Source organism: Uloborus diversus, chromosome 8, assembly GCF_026930045.1.
Source record: "Uloborus diversus isolate 005 chromosome 8, Udiv.v.3.1, whole genome shotgun sequence".
In the NCBI taxonomy this organism is placed as follows: Eukaryota; Metazoa; Arthropoda; class Arachnida; order Araneae; family Uloboridae; genus Uloborus; species Uloborus diversus.
In genome coordinates this window covers 71099569-71119130 of record NC_072738.1, presented here as the reverse complement: position 1 = coordinate 71119130, position 19562 = coordinate 71099569, and the positions used below count along the sequence as shown (strand labels likewise).

The following is a 19562-nucleotide window of genomic DNA, read 5'->3' as shown; positions in this document are numbered from 1 at the left end:
AAGCACAACGAATTTACTTTTATTTCCTGCCACCAAAAATAAACTTTAGACGGACATTACAAGCAATTCATCTAAACAAACAATCATTTTTTCACAATAAAAACCATGCTGCAGAGTCAGGGTTAGACCCATTTTGGGGTCGGAGTCGGGAGTCGACGGCTTTAAAATTCCTAGGGTTGGAAATTGAGTCTGTCGTTTTCCCTCCGTATCTACATTCCTGCCCGGCTGTGGAGGCAGAGTTGGAATCGCGGAGTAGGAGCCGGACTGATTTTTGTGAATTGGAGTCGAAAGCTCTGAAATTTTAGGTGTCAGGGTCGGAAGTTTATCATTTTGGCGCTTGGAATACATTTTATTTTGATTCAGTCATATTTGTTTCTGACATACGTCAGTTAAGTCTACAAGATTTGATGTTTAGTTTTTAATTCGCAATTTTTTTTCTATTTCTTGAAACCGAAAATTGAGAACCTCTTCAGACGTTGCTTGATTTCAAATTTTTAAAAATTTTCGTCCTTTTTTGTACTTTGCAATAAGCCAACCTTTCATGACTCCATTATTTATTTAATTATTTTTTTACTTTAACGGAAGGTAGGACCAAAAACATTTTATTTAAAGATTTAATCGACATAATTACTGTAGTGTGTACATGCAGAGAATTGATGTTCATACAATAATCGTTTTATTAAAATTAATAGTGAAATTTAGCGAAATTACGTACATTCAAATCCCCATATACTAGCGAAAAAAATGTACTAATAGAATTGAATTTTTTTTTTAATCCAAAAAGTATTATTAATTTTCCTAGCACCATAGGGTCTTAATCTAGTCTAAGTACTTGAGAATTTTATATGCCTAAACTAGGAGAATTTGGAACAAAATGAAACGGTTTAGATGACTGAGTTTTTTATAATAAAGAAATCAGAAAATTGTTTTGAATATTACAGTAAATAAATAAAGAACATTGTATTTTATAGTAAAACTTGCGGTGAGAACAGTATTTTTGATTTTTGGCAGTAAATTTGAGCCTTTAAAAAAAAGTGGAAAATTTTCACTTTTTTTTTTCATGGTACAAAGTGAAAAATAAAATAATAAAAAATAAAATAATTTTCTAATGAAATATTTTCTATTCGATTATAAAACATATTTTTGATCAAAAGAATCAGTAAATAAAAGATTAAATGAATAAATGGAATATAATGAAACAATAAACGAATAATTAAATGAATAAATTAATATGTGTAGAAAAATTAATGAGCGAGTAAAAGAACAAATAAATAAAAAAATAAGTGAATAAATATAAGAGCATTAGTAAATGAAGGAATGTAAATAAATTCAATAATAAAGTGATTTATAATGATTGAGTGAGTAAATGAAACTAACTACTTCATTTTGCCCCATCCACTTTGCCCCGTATGTACTTGACTAACTTTACAATTTATTTTAAATACAAATAAACTAAATATTAACTAAATTGATGCTGTATTAAATATTAGGAGGCCTCAATTAATATTGAAAATGTTAATAACAAGAACTTTATCACTTTACTGTAACAAAAATAATTTTTGACTTACAACAAAACATTACAATATGAGTATCAATTTTTTAAAAAATGCCTGTATTACTAAATGCTTTAATCTTAGGTGGTATTTTTTTCCTGACTGGAATAGTCTACATATAGTACTATATAGTTAAAATAATACCAGATATGTGGCGCTAAAAGCCGAGTAAATATTTTCCCTTTTTTCTTTGCCCCTCGGAAATTTACTTGGCCCAATGTTTCTCTACGTCCTATAAAAGTCCAAAAAAAAAACAAGTTTAATTATTTTATTATTTAGCTTTCCAACAACAGTAAGTAATAAATGGACTATTCCACGAAAAAAATCAACCCTTTGTTTCACACGTGACGGATGATACATTTCATTAAAAAATAAAAATTTCAAAGGGTAAAGACATTTTTTGCTTACGAAATCACACATAAGTTTGTAATTTATTAAGCGGAAAAAAAATGATCATTAATATTTTGAAGTATTATTTTCAATGAAATGCATGAGGCGTCACGTGTGGGACAAAATAGCCGTTTTCCGTGGAATGCACACAATTACATTTTCTAAGTAAATCTTTTTGTTGTTGAACAACACCAAGGCCTCTTACCAAATATTTTAACTTTAATGTATCCAACAAAATTTTTCCACTTTATTTTTATGTAATAAACTGGGGGTCATTTTATGACCCCAAGCCTACTGCAAATAGTAATTGCGAAAAAACTTGCCGTCGATTCATTATTTTTCTTATCAGTAGCTGAATTAGTCCCCCTCCCCTCATCTACCTTTTCGTAGCAATTTTGAACGAATTTCGTGCATTTGTGCTCCGCTAAAACACGTTTAGACAGATACTGGGGTCATTAAATGACCCCGCGCGTCCTGCCGTTCGTTTAACAGACCAACTATTTTGAATGGCCAATACGGTTATTTTATTTATATCCCTTCAGTATTGAAGTTATTTCATGTAAATAGGAATGCCAATAGCATACTAGAAAAAAAATAGATCTTTTTCGAACATTTTTTGCTGAAATTGAATCAAATAGTTGTTTCATCAATGAAGAATATGGAGCTAAAGATTTTTTAGAAGATAAATTCTTAGATCAAATGAATATATATTTCAGCGAATATGATACAGAATTGCAAAAAAGATAGAAATTATTTAAGTGAATAATTCTGATTTTTCACCGTAAAATATGATATAAAATAGAGTAAAGTGAGATGAGTTTGCCTTGAATGTAGCGATTTCTTTCTTTTTTTAGTTTTAATAAAAAATGAAGCATTTTTAGCATTAATTCTACAAGTTTCTGCATAAAAAATAGCAACAGCAACAATAGCAGCAAAAATAGTTTCTGCAGCAACAAAATTATAGTTGTTATAACGTTTTTAAAGCTTACATAAAGCCTTATTATCCGCTGTATGTCTAAATTTGATTTTAAAGAACAAATGTAGGAATACTTTCATTATAAGTGCGATGTAAAGCTCGTGTATCTCGCACTTATGTCTATAAATTCAATTTTAATGTCAGAAATTATAAGACGTTAGTGTTTTAATAGTAAATAAGTCGAGAAAATGATGTTTTTATTAGTGAGTGACTGGGTTTTGGTCTGGGGTCATTCAATGATCCCCCGCACGACTTAACGTTCTCCAAGGGAACGCGCGTTCTTCCGGGTTAATTCTTCAATTAAGCTCAGTAGTGGAGAAAAATACTAAACTATATTGGCTACTAAAAGATCACAGAAACTTTCCGGTAAATTTAAATGATGTTGAAGTGAGTGGCTGTGGTGCAAGTCTGTTCCCTGGATTCTGATGCGCACTTTCTCGGAACCAGAATTTTTCTTTCTGGGGGAAGGGGAAGAAGACGGGGTTGGTACATTATAGTTCCTTATACAAAACATTATGATTGGTTAAACAACAGAGAGTTCTTGGAAGGGTTAGTCCCTCTGACGGAACCCTGTTTACAGGTGACTATTGTTCCAATTACCGTCGTTTTAACTTTTTTTATGTATTTCTATCAATCGAAGGGGAAATGACCGACTCCAACACCGGAAACTTTAGAACCGTCAATTCCGATTCCTTTACCTCGAAATCAGTCCGACTTCGACTCCGAAAGCACTGGCACAGTTGCGGACTTTCAGGGAAACTGTCCAACTCCGACTTGTGGAACTTTAAACCTTCAACTCACGACTTCGAGTCCGACTAATTTAACCCAAAATCAGTCTAACTCCGACTCTTCTACCCCAATATCAGTTCGACTCCGACTCCTTCACCCCAATATCAGTTCGACTCCGACTCCTTGACCCCAAAATCAAACCAAGTCCTGCTGCTTTTCCTCAAAATCAGTCCAACTCCGACTCATTTACCTCAAATCAGTCCGATTCTGACTCCTTTACCCCAAAATCAGTCTTACTCCTACTCCACAGCCCAGGTTTTTCAGTGTAAACACTTCTGTCAAAGGGACAAACCATCTTATTTATTTGATAATTACAAAGCGCTACCAGAAGCCATACATGTAAGAGGGCACTCAATACGTCAAAGTACATATTCACTAGACAATAGAAGTTCACCAATGATTCGGGAGAAATGATGAATATAGTGGCTATTTGAAGGGGCTGAAACAATAGGATTCTATCAAAGGAAATTGGAAGCGCCGAGTTGTATTGGCAATTTCGAAATCATAAGGGCCATCCCGTTTACGCATGCATTTGCAGCAAACATTTTCCATGCATCACAATGTAGTGCAAGGATAGAAGCCATAGTGATTGTTCAATTCACATTACAGAAAATGCCATACATTACATATAAATAAATTATTCCTGTAAATGCTACCAGTGCTTTGGGTTTTTAACAAACAAGTTAAATAACTTACATAATTTTTTGTAGTAAAAGTGCAATTACAAATTACTCGCGCAGGACGAAAAAAACACTAAAGATTAACGTACTATTTAGAAAATATTTAGGACACAGAAGTATTTACGCCCTTTCCTTGAAATAAAAAAGAAGGCGTTCTACTTTTAAATTATCTACTCCTAACCCTAGTTTTATCACATTACCATAAACAAACACCTTTTTTTTCAACAAAATAAAATAGGCAGCAAAACCTGAATCACGTCCATCCATTTTAACATTCTACGGGATATTTCTAAACATCATTTAATTACACTCTTATTTATCTGTTTCGATTTATTTATTTGTCTATACATGCGCACATACACACACGCACAAGCATGTAGGGAAATTCTGAAGAAAAGTTATTTTGATCCAAACTTCTTATTGTCTTATTAAGCAGCAAACTACTTTAAAATTGTCTCCAGTGTCATAACAAGACTACGTATTGACTTACTGGGCTAAAATCTACTTTAAAATTGTCCACCAGTGGCCATTATGTGTAAAGTTGTTCCCCAGTGTCTGAATAAAACCAATATCTGCCTTACTGGACAGCAATCAACTTTTTAAGAGTTATCATATCACACGAAAAAATGAGGATACACAGCAACATTTTTCTTTTTGAATTAGCCAACTGCATATTATAGGTTTCCCGAAGGAATTAACTACTTTTTTATACCAGTAAACTACAGTAAACCACGAGGAACCAGCATTTACTGTGAAAGAATATCATGCAAGATCATTTTGTAAAACCTGTGTCTGCACTTTTGCCTGTTGATAACAAACTGCTAGTTGATAGAGCTTTATCATCAATTCAGCTTTCTGAGGAAGATAAAACCCCAATACAGCAAATTTTTGCTATTCTACCTCCAAAGATCTTATTATATAATCATCATCATCGTCGATGTCATTTGTATGTTTATTGTTATGTATTGGGATTGGCCTTATTGTATGATCATCATCATCAGCGTTGTCATTAGTATGTTTATTGTTAGTATTGTTATTGCCGTCATCATTGTCATTAATATTCTTATTATGAGTGTAATTATCATCATGACTATTATGAGTATTATTATCATTATTATTTCTACTTAGCAGATATCAATAAAAAGCGTTCTTAACTAAGGTTTCTGATACAAAAATTACATAAATAATTGAAGTCCCGTTTAATTGTGTTTTTTCAACTTTTTTAATTGATACAAAATTAGCTAATATTACCTTTTTTTTCAACGCATATTGTTATGTACGTAAGCGACAACTTTGAAGAACGACTTTCAAGTTAATTTTGAGACACTGAATTTCTCTGAATACTCAGTCAACCTTTAAGAAAACATGGAGCAGATGCAGTTTATGGGAAAGTGAGAAAAGAAAACAATGTAAAGGATTTTGGAAGGCTGCCACTTCTAAGAAGTCGATAATGCAGGTTCTCAAAGTTTACACCCTCTTGATGATTTCTCAAAATGATCGTAAAAACTGCGATAGGTTCTGCTGATGAAAAGAGATATTTCTGATAAAATTCCCTGTTACGAAATACTCGTTTTTATCATTACAACATTAATAAATTTTACAGCATAAATTTAACAGCAACATACCATTCACAATAAAGCAGTATCTAAGTAAAAATGAAGCAAATACGAAATTATATTCAAATAGAGGCATATAAAAGTTAAATAAATACCTTTGTGCTTGAAAAGTAAAATGAGAAACAACAAAGTAATATAGCACAAATTGCAGATTACTGCTGTCACATGTTTTGGAGTCAGAAGCAACGTCTTTTTCAATGCAAAATGATGTGCTTATAGATGAAAAGGTTTTTGTTCGATGCTTTTTCCTCCATAAGCTCACTTATTTTGCTATGGAAAAGGGTTCCCTGCAACCCCGAAACACGTGACTGCAGTAATCTGCAATTTGTGCTATTATACGTTGTTATTTCTAATTTTATTAGAGGCATATTGTTCAAAGATGGAATATCATGTCAATTTATTACTTGCCTCGTGTAAATGTGTTAGTCTATGTTATGTATATTATTTGAGAAATATTATTTAGAATGTATATGAACTTACCACTGGCGGACTTCTTTTTCTGTGACTGAAAGAAAATAAAACAATAATTAAATAAAACTCAAATCTTTAACAAGGTATCAAATATTTTAAGAAAGAAATTATTAATTTTAGTCTAATCATTGTATTTACTTTAAATTATTATTATTGAAGATTTTCTTCTAAAAGTTATGTTACTTTATTTTTTGAGCTTGATATTTAGGAATGTGCGTAATTAAGAATAGTTCGTAGGAAACCTTAGCTTGTTCAACGAATTCGGAAACTATCTTGGGGTTCGCATTTGTTTTTGTATAATGACGCATTTCTTTAACCCCCCCCCCTCAAATCTCCCCCTAAAATGTACAAACCCCAAATATGGTTTTAAGATCAAAATTCGTAATTTTCTTTCGACCCCAGTTTTAACACATGGATTGACGCAATTGTATAATCTTCTAAAATGGAAAATGTTTTGATAAAGTTATTTAAACGATAGGAAGAATATTTGATTGATAATAAGAAAACAGCTCAGAGTTCCTGTTTATACCCCAAAATCAAAATTATGTTCTTATAAAATATTCATTGCACTGATAATGACGTTGCAGTTAATAAGAGCGCAAGGAGATTCAAACCTTGATCGAAAAAATATCTTACAAAAGAACTTTTTAATTTGTTAATTGTAGCTAAATTAAAATCCTTAAAAGGCCTGTTAATCATTCATTTACCTTATAAGCAGCAATTTTCAAAATTTTCAATTTATATTTGTTAAGGTTGCGCCAATGTGCACTTACTTAATATTGTAGCATTAAAAAGTCAATAGGGTCTTTCAGAAACACTAACTTCTGATATTTTTCCAGTAGACTATTGAGAACTTTTAAAGGATTACAAGAGAAAAACCTGCCCCCTCCCCCGTTAGTTTTCTTTTTTTCAATTAAGTATAATGATGATGCCATCTACTGGTTGTTGAACTATACTTTTTGAATGGTCTGTCATCTTATATATAAAACACCGTAAGTCGGCAGAAATATTTGTTTGAAAATAAGTGGCATTGCGGAAAATTCCTTCAATCAAGCGTTTAATGTTTTGCACAAAATTAGCTGTTTTTGATTGATTGGGTGGCTAACCTCAAGTTGGCTAACACTATACAACGAAATCCCGTTAGAAGGAGGTTCAAGGGACCTCAAATTTTGCTCGTTGTAACGGGCATATCCTTGTATTGGAATTCAAACAAAGTAACGGAAATCGGGAATTAAACTTTTCTTCATTGAAACAGTTGTTTGTTTGTTTTGGTATTGCTGTATTCTCTGTAACGATATTTCACTGTATTTTGTTATATTTACAAATATTTATTCAGTACAGTTAATAAATATAAGAATTTGTTTATTCTGTTCTTCCGGTGTACCGAAAGTAGCGGTTATGAACAAAAAGTTATAATAACTTAATCTGAATTATTCCATTCGCAATAAAGTAACTGTGTTACTTCCGAATACTTTGAGATTTTTTGTCGTAAAACAAATTGGGAAATATTACGACTAATTTTACCAAAAGCATCATTAACATTACATTTATATTAAAAGTTAAAAAATGCGAAACAAAATGTGATTAAATAATTAGAAGAAACGCTGTTGAGAAATTATCGTTTCAAAATACTTCTTAGTAAGTGTCAGCTTAAGATGATCCCACAAGTGTGCTGACGAAATCGAATTTCCTTAACTACGAAGTACTCATATCGAAAAAGGATTTATCATCATCATCGAATGTAGAGGACTGACGTCATGAATCCTACGTTGCCATAGCAGCAGCACGGCACTTGGATTAGTGGTGCCACTATTAAACTATTCAGGTAATACTCGCAAAAGTTTAACACTAGCTTTATTTTCTTTGACAACAGTAATAGCTGTTGGTAACTACGAAATCATAAAATCAGTAGACGGTACTTAAGCGAGCTATCTCTTTAAATTGAGCTGGGGTTTTATTAGGAGTGTATTTGCTATGGTAGTTCAAAAGGACTTTAGTTAAGAGGCACTCGGTAATTTACTTCAAATAAATCCATGATAAGTAACGCAACCGAGACGTTTTCTACAACAGTAGAACCGTGTCACATTTTCTGTAAGCTGAACAGCTTTCTTTTTTGGTTCGATCTAAACGAGTTCATTTCAAAAATATAACAATACAATTTTTAAAATAGATTAATATTAAATAGAGGTTGCAGTTTTTTGTTTTCCGGTCGGTTATAATTAAAATGTTTGAAGTTATGCTTACAAAATATGTTTCCAACTAAAATTTGTACCATAACAGATTTCAAAAATTATAAAGTAATCTAATATCTCTATAAAATTCTTCAAAAATGCTTCTGACCACTTCCTTTATTATTGACTAGTGGTACCCGCACGGCTTCGCCCGTAATAGAAAAATTAAAAGGTCTTTTGGTTCGCCTGTATATTTACAAATAATGTATGGTGAATTTTCTCGCCAATTGGCTTGTACCCATGTTACGGTTCCACCCAATGATAATTTCGTATCTCGTCAATTGGCTTGTGCCCCTGTTATGGTTCCACGTTATGATAATTTCGTTATTTACTCGTCCATCTAATGATATTTTTGTTCTTGAAATTGGAATAGAAAAAGAACAAAACTGAATTTTCAAAAAATCGCTTCGAGGTGCACACCCCCATGCTACAAACTTACTTTGTGCCAAATTTCATGAAAATCGGCCGAACGGTCTAGGTGCTATGCGCGTCACAGAGATCCAGATATCCTACAGACATCCTACAGACATGCCTTCTGCTGGTATGGCAAAACGTGCGAAAATCATTTATGAAGAAACTTGGGATTGATTACACATTAACTGTTTCTAATTTACATTACTGAATATATCATATAGTATTGATAGGTTAAATACTTTTATAACTCATTTGAGTGTTAAACATAGCAACATTTCGACAATTTTATGAAAAACCGCCAAGTCAAGAACAGTGCACAATTAAGGAAGTAAGGTAATAAGAGTATATAACATGATGAAAATATTTATAATGTTCATTTATTTCACAGTCTAGATACATTAAAAGATAACATCATTCAAATGCCACCGGCATATATAATTGTGAAATAGGGCTTGAAACTTACGGATATTAAATGGACGAAAATGTTATCAGAAAAGTAAAATAGGACTTAAGATATGGTTACTTTCTGTTAAAGCTAAGAGATGTACAGTGTTAATTAATCACTAATTTACGTCTGATTATTTTTCTGACAAAGCGGTCGTAAGGTCTCAAAAAGGCCTGATTTGGTGGTATTTCTCTTTGTAGTTATTTGAAAATCCAGTCCGTACGTCGCTCCAAGAGTATTTCGCTTTTCGGCTCATGGGGGGGGGGGGGGGGCGGGAGTCGGGATCATCTGGTATGTCACTTGTCCAGAATTGGATGTCATAATTCAGAAATTTGTCTTTTCCCACCTTGGCATTGTATCATCAAACGGAGCAAAATCATCGATAAAATTAGAAACAGTTTTGTGACTTAACACGTTACTAGACATTTGTTTTCTTAATTGTCTTAATCTGCATTTGTAAATTTTACCCTCAGCACAGTTGATGTTATAAAAGTTAATTTAAATGTGTTTATTACAAATGGTTGCCCCCCTCCCCTCGACACAGAATTACCAGATAAATAGCATATTTGACAACGTCTCGAATTAAACACAGTCGTAAATCAAGAGAGCTATTTAATCATCAAAAGCAAAATTACGATAACGATAAAAGATTACATCCCCTTAATAACTCATAAGCACCCTTAAGTGTGACATTAAAGCAGAATTTTACTTCTTTGGGTTGTAAGTGCTTTTGAATAAGCATGAAAAAGTATATTTTCTTTGTATTATAAAATACTAAATTAATATTTATAAAGAAAAACGTGCTATAATCGGCTATATCACATCGCCGATCATTTAAGCAGCAATCTGAGAAAATACCCCGAGGTGAAAAAAATATATATGTCCCTAAAATCTTAATCAATTAGCTGAGCTGTGAAGCAGTTCTGCCAATTGATTACTTGTAATACATGTTGATATAGCTAGGGGTAAAGTTACCAGCGTTCGTGACTTCTTTGAGTCACGCGTGCTCCACCCTGTTTATATTAAATGAGAATTAACTGCAGACTAAAGCTACTCTCCCTAAAAAAAGAAAAGGAAGTGGAAAGTGAAACAAGTGGATTGAATAGTCAAAAGGAAAAATACCTCTAAGGTCTGGGACAAAACTCTATCTTGCAAAATGGACTTTTAATGTGTTGAACTTTAGAGTTTAACGCGTTTTAATCTCAAAAGAACACTATAAAAAAATTCCGAAACGTTACCGGCTATTTCCGTGGAACGTTTCGGGATTTCAAAGGTTTTCACCTATTTCCCCGTAAAATCAAGTATATTCACAAAAAAGTTTCCTGGTATGCTAAAATATGCACAAATGCAGACTTTTCACTGGTGTGAAAAAAATTTTTTGGTACCAGTTTAAAGATTGATTGATCGTGTTTATTATATACAACGGCTGCAATTTGACTACGACCCGTCCGGACCGACTAAGCTACCAACTTGGAGCAAATAAGTAACTGAACAGCTACAGATTCGCTTGTAGTGTCGGCCGTGGTTGCTCTAATGCTTCTGGAGCTTTCTTGGTAAATCAGATTCTGGTCAATTACATTAAACCTTCTTAATTTATAGAAGATTCCAGAGAGGGTATTGTTAGAAAGGTTACAGACTTTTAACGGAAAACGTGCCTGGTTTTCGGAAGATAAGCTACTATCTGAAATTGGGCACATAAGCTGCCTATTATTTTCCAGAAACGTTTCTGAATTGTTTTTACAGTGAAAGAAAAGTCAATAAGAAAAACGTTTATATGGTCCTTGACTAAACTCTTACTTACATTATAAACTTTTAAATTCTTCCAGTTGATCTTTAATTCCGAGTTTTTAATCTTAAAAAAATGGGAAGTTAAAGACCAAAATGTTTCTATATCCTCTCATTAACTCTAGATTACATTACAAAGTTTTGATTTTTTTTCTTTGAACTTCAATACTCAGTGTTTGTAAGCTTTCAAATGTTAATAAAAAGATCACGACAGCTTTGTTATTTTGCTGATTACATTCTATTACTATCCCAACATTAACATTAGGTTAAAGTTCATGCACTGTAAAAAAATTCCGAAACGTTACTGGTTGCTTCCGAGGAACAATTCGGGATTTCAGAGGTTTTCCCCTATTTCCACGCAAAATCAAGTATCTTCACAAAAAAGTTCACTGAATCGCTACAAGTTGCACGCGTGCAGACTTTTCACTGTTGTGGAAAATATTTTTAACAAACAGTTTAAATATTGAATGAGTGTGTTTATTCAGTGTATTGGCTTTAGTTTGATTACGGCCCGTCCGGAATGATTAAGGTCCCAGTCGGAGCAAATAAGTCACTGGATAGCTACAACTTTGCGAGGAGGGAATTACAGGTAAAGAATATGATTGTTTCTTGCTTGTAATTTTCGCTGAGCGTTGGCCAAGGTTGCTCTAATGCTTCTGGAGCTTTCTTGGTAAACCAGGAAGGTTCTAATCACATACATTAAATCTACTTTATATTTCTAGAAGATTCACGACTGGCTTACCAGGGGAGATTTCACGATATTTCAGAAAGGTTACTGACTTTTATCGGAAAACGTTCCTGGTTTTTGTAAGATATGTTACTGTTTAAAATTGGGCACATCAGCTGCCCATTATTTTCCAGGAACGCTTCTGAATCGTTTTTACAGTGTGATTAAAGGTATGTTGATTTACGACTGTTATATAAACTTTGTATGAATTATATTCCAAGTATGGGAGAGTGGGGCACAGTGAGACGCGGGGTACAGTGAGACAAATCTATTTTTTGGATTTTTTTATTATAATCAGGAAATGATGCTAGGTACCCATGAATTTGCAGCAATTGTCCAGTGGGATTCTGGGATATGAAGTTGTTGCTTGTGTTTGGAATCTTTATTTTTTTTTCCTATTTCAGGCAGCCAAATTTTCATTTTGACTCTCGCATGCAGCCATTACATAATTTTCTTTTATGAATAAAAATTAGCCATTTGATCATTTTCATTGTTCTGCCTATGTACTTAATTACCATTAAAAACATTTATGATAGAGTGTAAACGAACTCCTTAATATTTTGAATTTGAAGAAAAAGACGGAGTGGGGTACAGTAAGACAGTCGTATTTGGGGCAGGATGAGACAGTCTCTCTATTCCCCATTCATATTCCATAGGAAAGTTTTTTTTTAAGTTTATTTCATGATCTAAGAGTTTTCAACTTTCTGTTTATTTTTTTTACAGGTATTTTTAACTATTAAAAATGCAAATTAAACCATTAAACCACGTAAAGCGAAAATATTTCAGATAAAATGGCTTACGATAATCTGTAAATTATAGATAGAATTTGTAAAAAAAGAGCCATCTTGCTTTAGTGTAGCAGTGAGTGTTTTCTTAGATTCTTAGAGTTTCAGAGAACATCCAAAAACTGAAGAGAGAAACAGTTGAGTAATAAAGAAAGATCATAAAAGCGTTAAAATTAGCATTGCAAGAGATACTACTGGAAAACGAATTTTGGAAGAAGAAAATAAAAACTAAAGAAATAGAAAAAAAAATTGTCAAAAATATAGAAAAAATGTAATCTTATTTGACACAACTGATGAAGTAGAAAAAAATTAATGAGGGATCTGATATTTTATCAGTTCATATTGACGTGTGCGAAAACCTACTTTCTGGATTTAAAGAGCTAGATTATGGAACACTTGAAGTTCTGATAGCATTTGCGATCAAACAGATTTTTCTTACGTAGGAAATGTTTTGGTAGCTAATAACGATGGAGACTTGTACATAAGTTTTCTGTAAAGTAAAAACATTTTAACCGTTTTTATTTGACCAGCTATACGAGATGTTGCATCTGTTCTTAATAAAACCATTAAATTGTTGATAACAGCTCCTACGAAAAAAAAAAACGATAAAACGCGAAATCAACTTATTTTGTGGTCTAAAAATCAATTTTTTATTTAGACGCACGATGAAAATTGAATCTTTTCTTCGTTATGATTGAATTTTGATTTTAAACGTTGAACAAATTACGTTTCATTCAACAGTATATGTTGTCTCTGTCGTGCCGCGTATGCTATCTCACTGTGCCTCATTCGTGGAGTACAGTGAGACAAAATTTTGCGTTTCCAATTCGTATATTATCTCAAAAACTTTAAACAATGTTTAAATTTTTTGGTATCTAAAAAGTGTGGATACTTAAGCTGCATTACAAATCCACTTTAAAAAATTTCTTCAATGATTCCGAATTTCTTGAACTTCATAATTTTTGTTTCAATGTGCCCCACCATCCCCTATATTCCACATAAAGGGGAATGAAAGGGGTACTTCTCTAACTAGATTATCATTATACTTAAGCCTCTTACATTCTACCTGCTGTGCGAAGTTTTAACTGTTTCCTTAATCATATATGATAATATATATATATATATATATATATATATATATATATATATATATATATATATATATATATATATATATATATATATATATATATATATATATATATATATATATATATATATATATATTGATTCACTAAATCCTTTTCTCTTTTATGCATTTATTCATTTTGTTATTTATTTCTTTAACAATTTATTTTTATATTTCTTTTTATTTAGCTTTATGTAATTGTTTATTTTGAGTTTTTAGTTAGTTACTTATTTATGTTTATATCTATCATTAAGTATTTTTCTTTATAAACCTATTTATTTATATTTTTTCCTATATATATATATATATATATATATATATATATATATATATATATATATATATATATATATATATATATATATATATTATTTTTCTTCTTTTTTTTAACTATAAATTCTGCCGTATTTTAAATAGAATAACAATACAATATATTTATTCAAAATATTATTAAACATTTAATTGCATACAGTTTTTACTTGTAGCTATACATTTTATCCAGAACATAACGCAATAAATCCAAGTAATGAGCCGTTACACAACACATTTTGCATTTGTCGTTTCTAAGAGCAAAGTAAGCAATGAAAAGTGTGTAAAAGATGCAGAAAAAAATCTTCAGCATTAAAAACAGTGCTTTGACTTTTCAAAACCATTTGGCGAATTCATGAAACGAATGTTAAAGTTGGGATGAACTGGAATATCGACTTTTTAATCGTGGCAACCTTCCAAAATCCTTTACAATGATTCTTCACCTTCCGCTAGCCATAAAATGCATCTGCTTTATGTTTCCTTAAAAGTTGAATAAGTGTCTGTAGCATTTTATTATCCTGGGATCGAATTTAAAATAGTGCTTGGGTAACATATGTTTGTGAAATTTTCCTCCACGTAAAGTCCTTTAAATTACTTGTAGGGAAAAAAACTAAGCGATGTTCTATTGTAAATTCTCTTTAAAAATAAACGTATATTCTTTATTATAAAATGAAATCTAAAGGAGCGGTGCATATAAAATGGAGCGCCAAATGTGAGAGCTCCAATTAACCATTTTTTCCCCTTTTGAATGGATCTGCGCTAGGCCATTTAGCTTTTTCAGACCTATTGCGACCTCCCGTTACGGCATCCAATCTTTCATGTGCAACCATTAAGGCAAAGATTTCAATGGCACAGATAATTCTGATTCCCAATTTCCCACCAGATCGAGGCACCTGAACTCTCTTCGATTCAAATCTGCATTAGGGATTTTATTTTGCCGAAGGCACTTAAAACCAACGAATACCTTGTCCACACATAACATCCATCTAATTTTCTGAGATATTTCTACAACGTATGAAAATAAGAATTGGGATGAAAAGAAGATAAAGCCTACGTATTTCTGAAAGCCTAGTCGTATTCTGTACTCAGTGTGAAATAAAATTTCACTCACACTATATGGTAATCCACCCATTTACAACTTAATTTGAATGAGGCATACATTTTCACCATAAAAAATATGTATTTTAAAAATGCTCATTTAGTTAAAGGCATTCCAGCTATCAGAACTTTTGTCTTTTCGAACAATAGTTCACATAATCGGTGCTGTGATTCAATTCTACACTATTTGTTCTAAAAAACACTCTGAACATTGAGTAAGTATGTGCATGAACGTCATGAGAAACAGCAGTTATGCGTAATGAGTAAAATGTTCATGTGCTGTACCCCTTTTTGTACAGATGACTACCAAAAACTTATTAGTAACAGTTCCCCTTGAGATAATCCGAATAGTATCTTTAATAATAAGTGTGAGCGCATAAAATCCTATGAGCACAGCCGATTATCCAAATATCAAGTTTCCTAATAGACCAAGATAAAGCTTTAAAGTCGAAGACAAGCTTTAACATTCATTTAAACTACTGGCAGTACTTAAAATAATTATTTGTTATTATTTTTCCTTGTACATAGCATTTTAATAATGTAATACATTAAATTATAAATGTATAACTACCTAAAGTGTTGCTGAGTACATCAAAATTAAACATCATTTGGCACATTCTTATTAGTTTAAAAGTTAATAAATGGTTCAAAATTTGGAATGATCTCTAGTTGCAAATTCTTATCATTCTTCCTTTTATTATACTAACAACAATTTAGCACTTGATTGGATTTTGTATATTCAACAAAAATCTAACTGAACCGCTGCATAAGTACTTTTCAATTAATATTAGCAATACCACAGTACTATTATCACTATGGCTTACATATATAATTTCTTTTTGCGTTATTTGTAAAATAATGATAATGTGAAGTTATTTCGAAGTGTATTGAACGAAAATTTCAGCGCACTTCCACGAATTTATAAAATATGTCAGAGGTATCAGACCTTTCACCCAATCAATAACCGGTCAATGATCTAAATTGAGCCAACAGAGCGGCGGAAATGGAACCATGTTCCAAAATGCTGATTTTAATCCACGTAATGGAATCACCCCTACCTTTCTGCTTCGATGACTGAAAATCGAAAGACATTCATCACAAAAACAAATAGATGAAAAATTGAGGAATTCGGGAGAAATAAGTATCTATTATTAGATTTTAGGCACAATACCATTCGTCAAGAACGACGTAATTCAAATAATATATCTTACTTAATCGCGAAAGGTCAACGCATGAGTTTGGCACTTTGAAACTTTTCAATTCTGAAGGAAAAGTTAAATCGTATTTTACCTATGAATTAACTTCAATATTTAAATCTTTGAGGGAAATAAGATATATTTTGAACAGGAATGAACATAAGGGTGGTTCGAAAAAATCGATTTAGGAATCGCATTTCTCTCAAAAGTTTTAAAAGTTAGTAATTTTTTAAAAACAATTCTAAGTTGAACATTCTCAACATGACATCTTCAGTTCGCGCATAAGGTTGAAAAAATATGTTAAAAATGGAAATTTTCAGAAAATAATAATATTAGTTTTTTTGTATGTTTTCATAACGCAACAGCAATACATTGTCAGTATAAAGCGTAGTTTGAACCTAAAAAATATTTTATAGCTTTTACATAAGATTTTTAGTTCGCGCATACGCCTTAAATTGAGTTTCAAAATTCAGGAGATTTTAGCCCAATTTAAGGCGTATGCGCAAACGACCGATCTTATGTAAAAGCTGTAACATATTGTTTTTGGTTCAAACTACGCTATATACAATTTATGGCTTTTGCCTTATGAAAATATAAAGAAAACTAATTTTATTATTCAATTTTTAGCATATTGTTTTCAAACTTTTAGCCCCATGCGCGAACTGAAGCTGTCAACTTAGATTTTTTTTCTCCTAATTCAGGATACTAAACCAAACTTTTGAGAGGTAACGCAATTCCGAAATTTTAAAAAGATCCATTTTTTCGAACCACCCTAATGAATTTAATTACAATTTAGGCAGTGAGAAGCAAATGGATGCAAGTGACAAAATTAAAAATTTGGAGATAACCAGTACGTATGGTAGGTGGACTTCTCCTCTGTCTTGGTGCAAAAGATAGTACTAGCACCCTTAGAAGGTGTTGATGTACAGCATGATTCAGAAAAAAATTTCAATGAAAGCCTACTTAGGATCTGAACTTTAATCGCGATTTACTCGAAACTTTAAATAGTCCAATTACATTCCTTTGCTTCTCACTACCTCCATTAGTTTTGAAAAAAGATATAACATAGTGAAAAAGGCTGCATCATCTGGCACGTGACCGTAAACACATGTTTTGTTGTATGTGTAAATGTAAAAAAGAGAAACAGGGAACTTTTCCCTAACTGTATAGTGACTAAAGTGCATAGTGACTGTATATGAAATTTGCAGGTTGGTCACATAAAACTCCTCGTAGCGTAATGGTTACATATCATCACATCGTCTACAGGTTACAGCAAATTACAAATGCCCACGATGACGTCACAAAGCGATGTGTTCAAAAATGTCACAAAATGACTGGTGACAAGTAAATAGCTGCATTTAAATCACCTAAATCATGTCACAAACAAGTCTGAATCTTGTGAGATGTCGCGAATCTGTCACTTTTTGACTTGTGAGTGACCATTGTGACTCGCAGTGACTTCACCGTAATTTTGACGTGACATTTTGTGCTATCACGGTTATGGTTAGGCCTCAGGTTCTTTTGGAATTTTAAATAAAAAGTAGCGCAACAACACAGTAAATGAACCAGAAGATAAAATTTTCTAATCATTTCCTTTTTAGAATCGTATGATAAGAAGCTACTGGTGCTAAAACTATCAAAATCTTCTCTTATTTTTTTTTTAGCAAACATAAACGTTCCATTCATACAATAAATTACACGATAAAACGGTTCTGGTTAAATTACGTTTAGTTTCCAGAAATGTAATCAGAAATGAAATGTCTCATTTACAACTGATATAATTTAACAATCAAAAGTTTGAGTGAATAATTTCTACTTCAGAATGTAATTTTCATCTGGTACTAAAGAATGTATCCGTCATGTGCTACAGTCATTAAACAACTTTTTGATTTTTAAATATGCTTTTATATGCTCTTCAAGCACTTTTAGAATAGTTTTTTTTTTCTCTCCAACGAGGAAAATTGGACAGGTTCTTTTTTCTTGGCTAAACACGGGTCGTGTTCAGCCTTTTTTTTATTATTTATTTTAATTTTATTTATATTTATTTATTTATTTATTTATTTATTTTTTTTTTTGGTATTATGTAACAGATGTAATGTTTCCTCTAAAAAATCACTGTTAGAAATTAAGTAAAGAAGTAATCTCAAAAGATTGAATTTTAGCTCTAAACATTCTTTTTAAAACATATTTTGGTCGAACTGGAACAACATTTCAAATACTTCCGTACAGTACATTTTTGTCCTATTCTGTTTAAATAAGCCAATAAATGAAATGTATATGTCATATAGGCATTTGCTTAAACCATTAATATAATGAAATCCCTGCAATAAAATTTGTGTCAAAATATATACAAAAAATGATTTTTTTTTTCCTTTTTTAGAACTGGAAACCTATCCGCCACATAAAGTTTTCTGTTCCGAGTGGTATTTTATCGAAACGTCTATGTTTAAACTGAAATAGGTATTGTACAAATTCCACGCACAATAATCCAATTTAATGTCCAAAAAATTTATTTAAACACATCACATGATAAAATGCATATAAATACTGAAATTGTTTACGTCTAATATTCTATTACAAACATGATTTTAAAATTAACTTTAAACTGTTCCATTGGGAATCACATATGCTGCAACAATGTGTTAATTGAACTCTCAGAATGTATTGATTAATGAGAAATAGAATGATTAATACCCTGACATTTCATAATTTATTGGACTTACAAATGCAAGAGCAATAACAGAATTAGAAATTTTACTCACTTAATATAATAATATTCAGAAAATGTTGCAAGGAAAGTTTCACGGGAAAAGCATACCCTAAGTCGTTAGACAAATCATGAATGTCAATAAACATAAATTCATACGCAATAAAATTTTGGTATCCGTTATTTAATTATACTAAAATACTTACGATCACTTTTATTATGTGATCATTAAATTGTTTTACGTTGTAAACACTTGCTGTC

At 31.7% G+C, this 19562-nt stretch overlaps 1 protein-coding gene across 1 annotated transcript in view; it reads right to left on the bottom strand.

The window, feature by feature from the left end:
* The window catches only part of LOC129228090 (frequenin-1-like), a 353126-nt gene that overhangs the window by 56057 nt on the left and 277507 nt on the right, over window positions 1-19562 (bottom strand). Inside the window, exon 2 of the mRNA XM_054862729.1 lies at window positions 6485-6509. Within this exon, the coding sequence (XP_054718704.1) occupies window positions 6485-6509 (25 nt within the window). The remainder of the gene's footprint in view (window positions 1-6484; window positions 6510-19562) is intronic.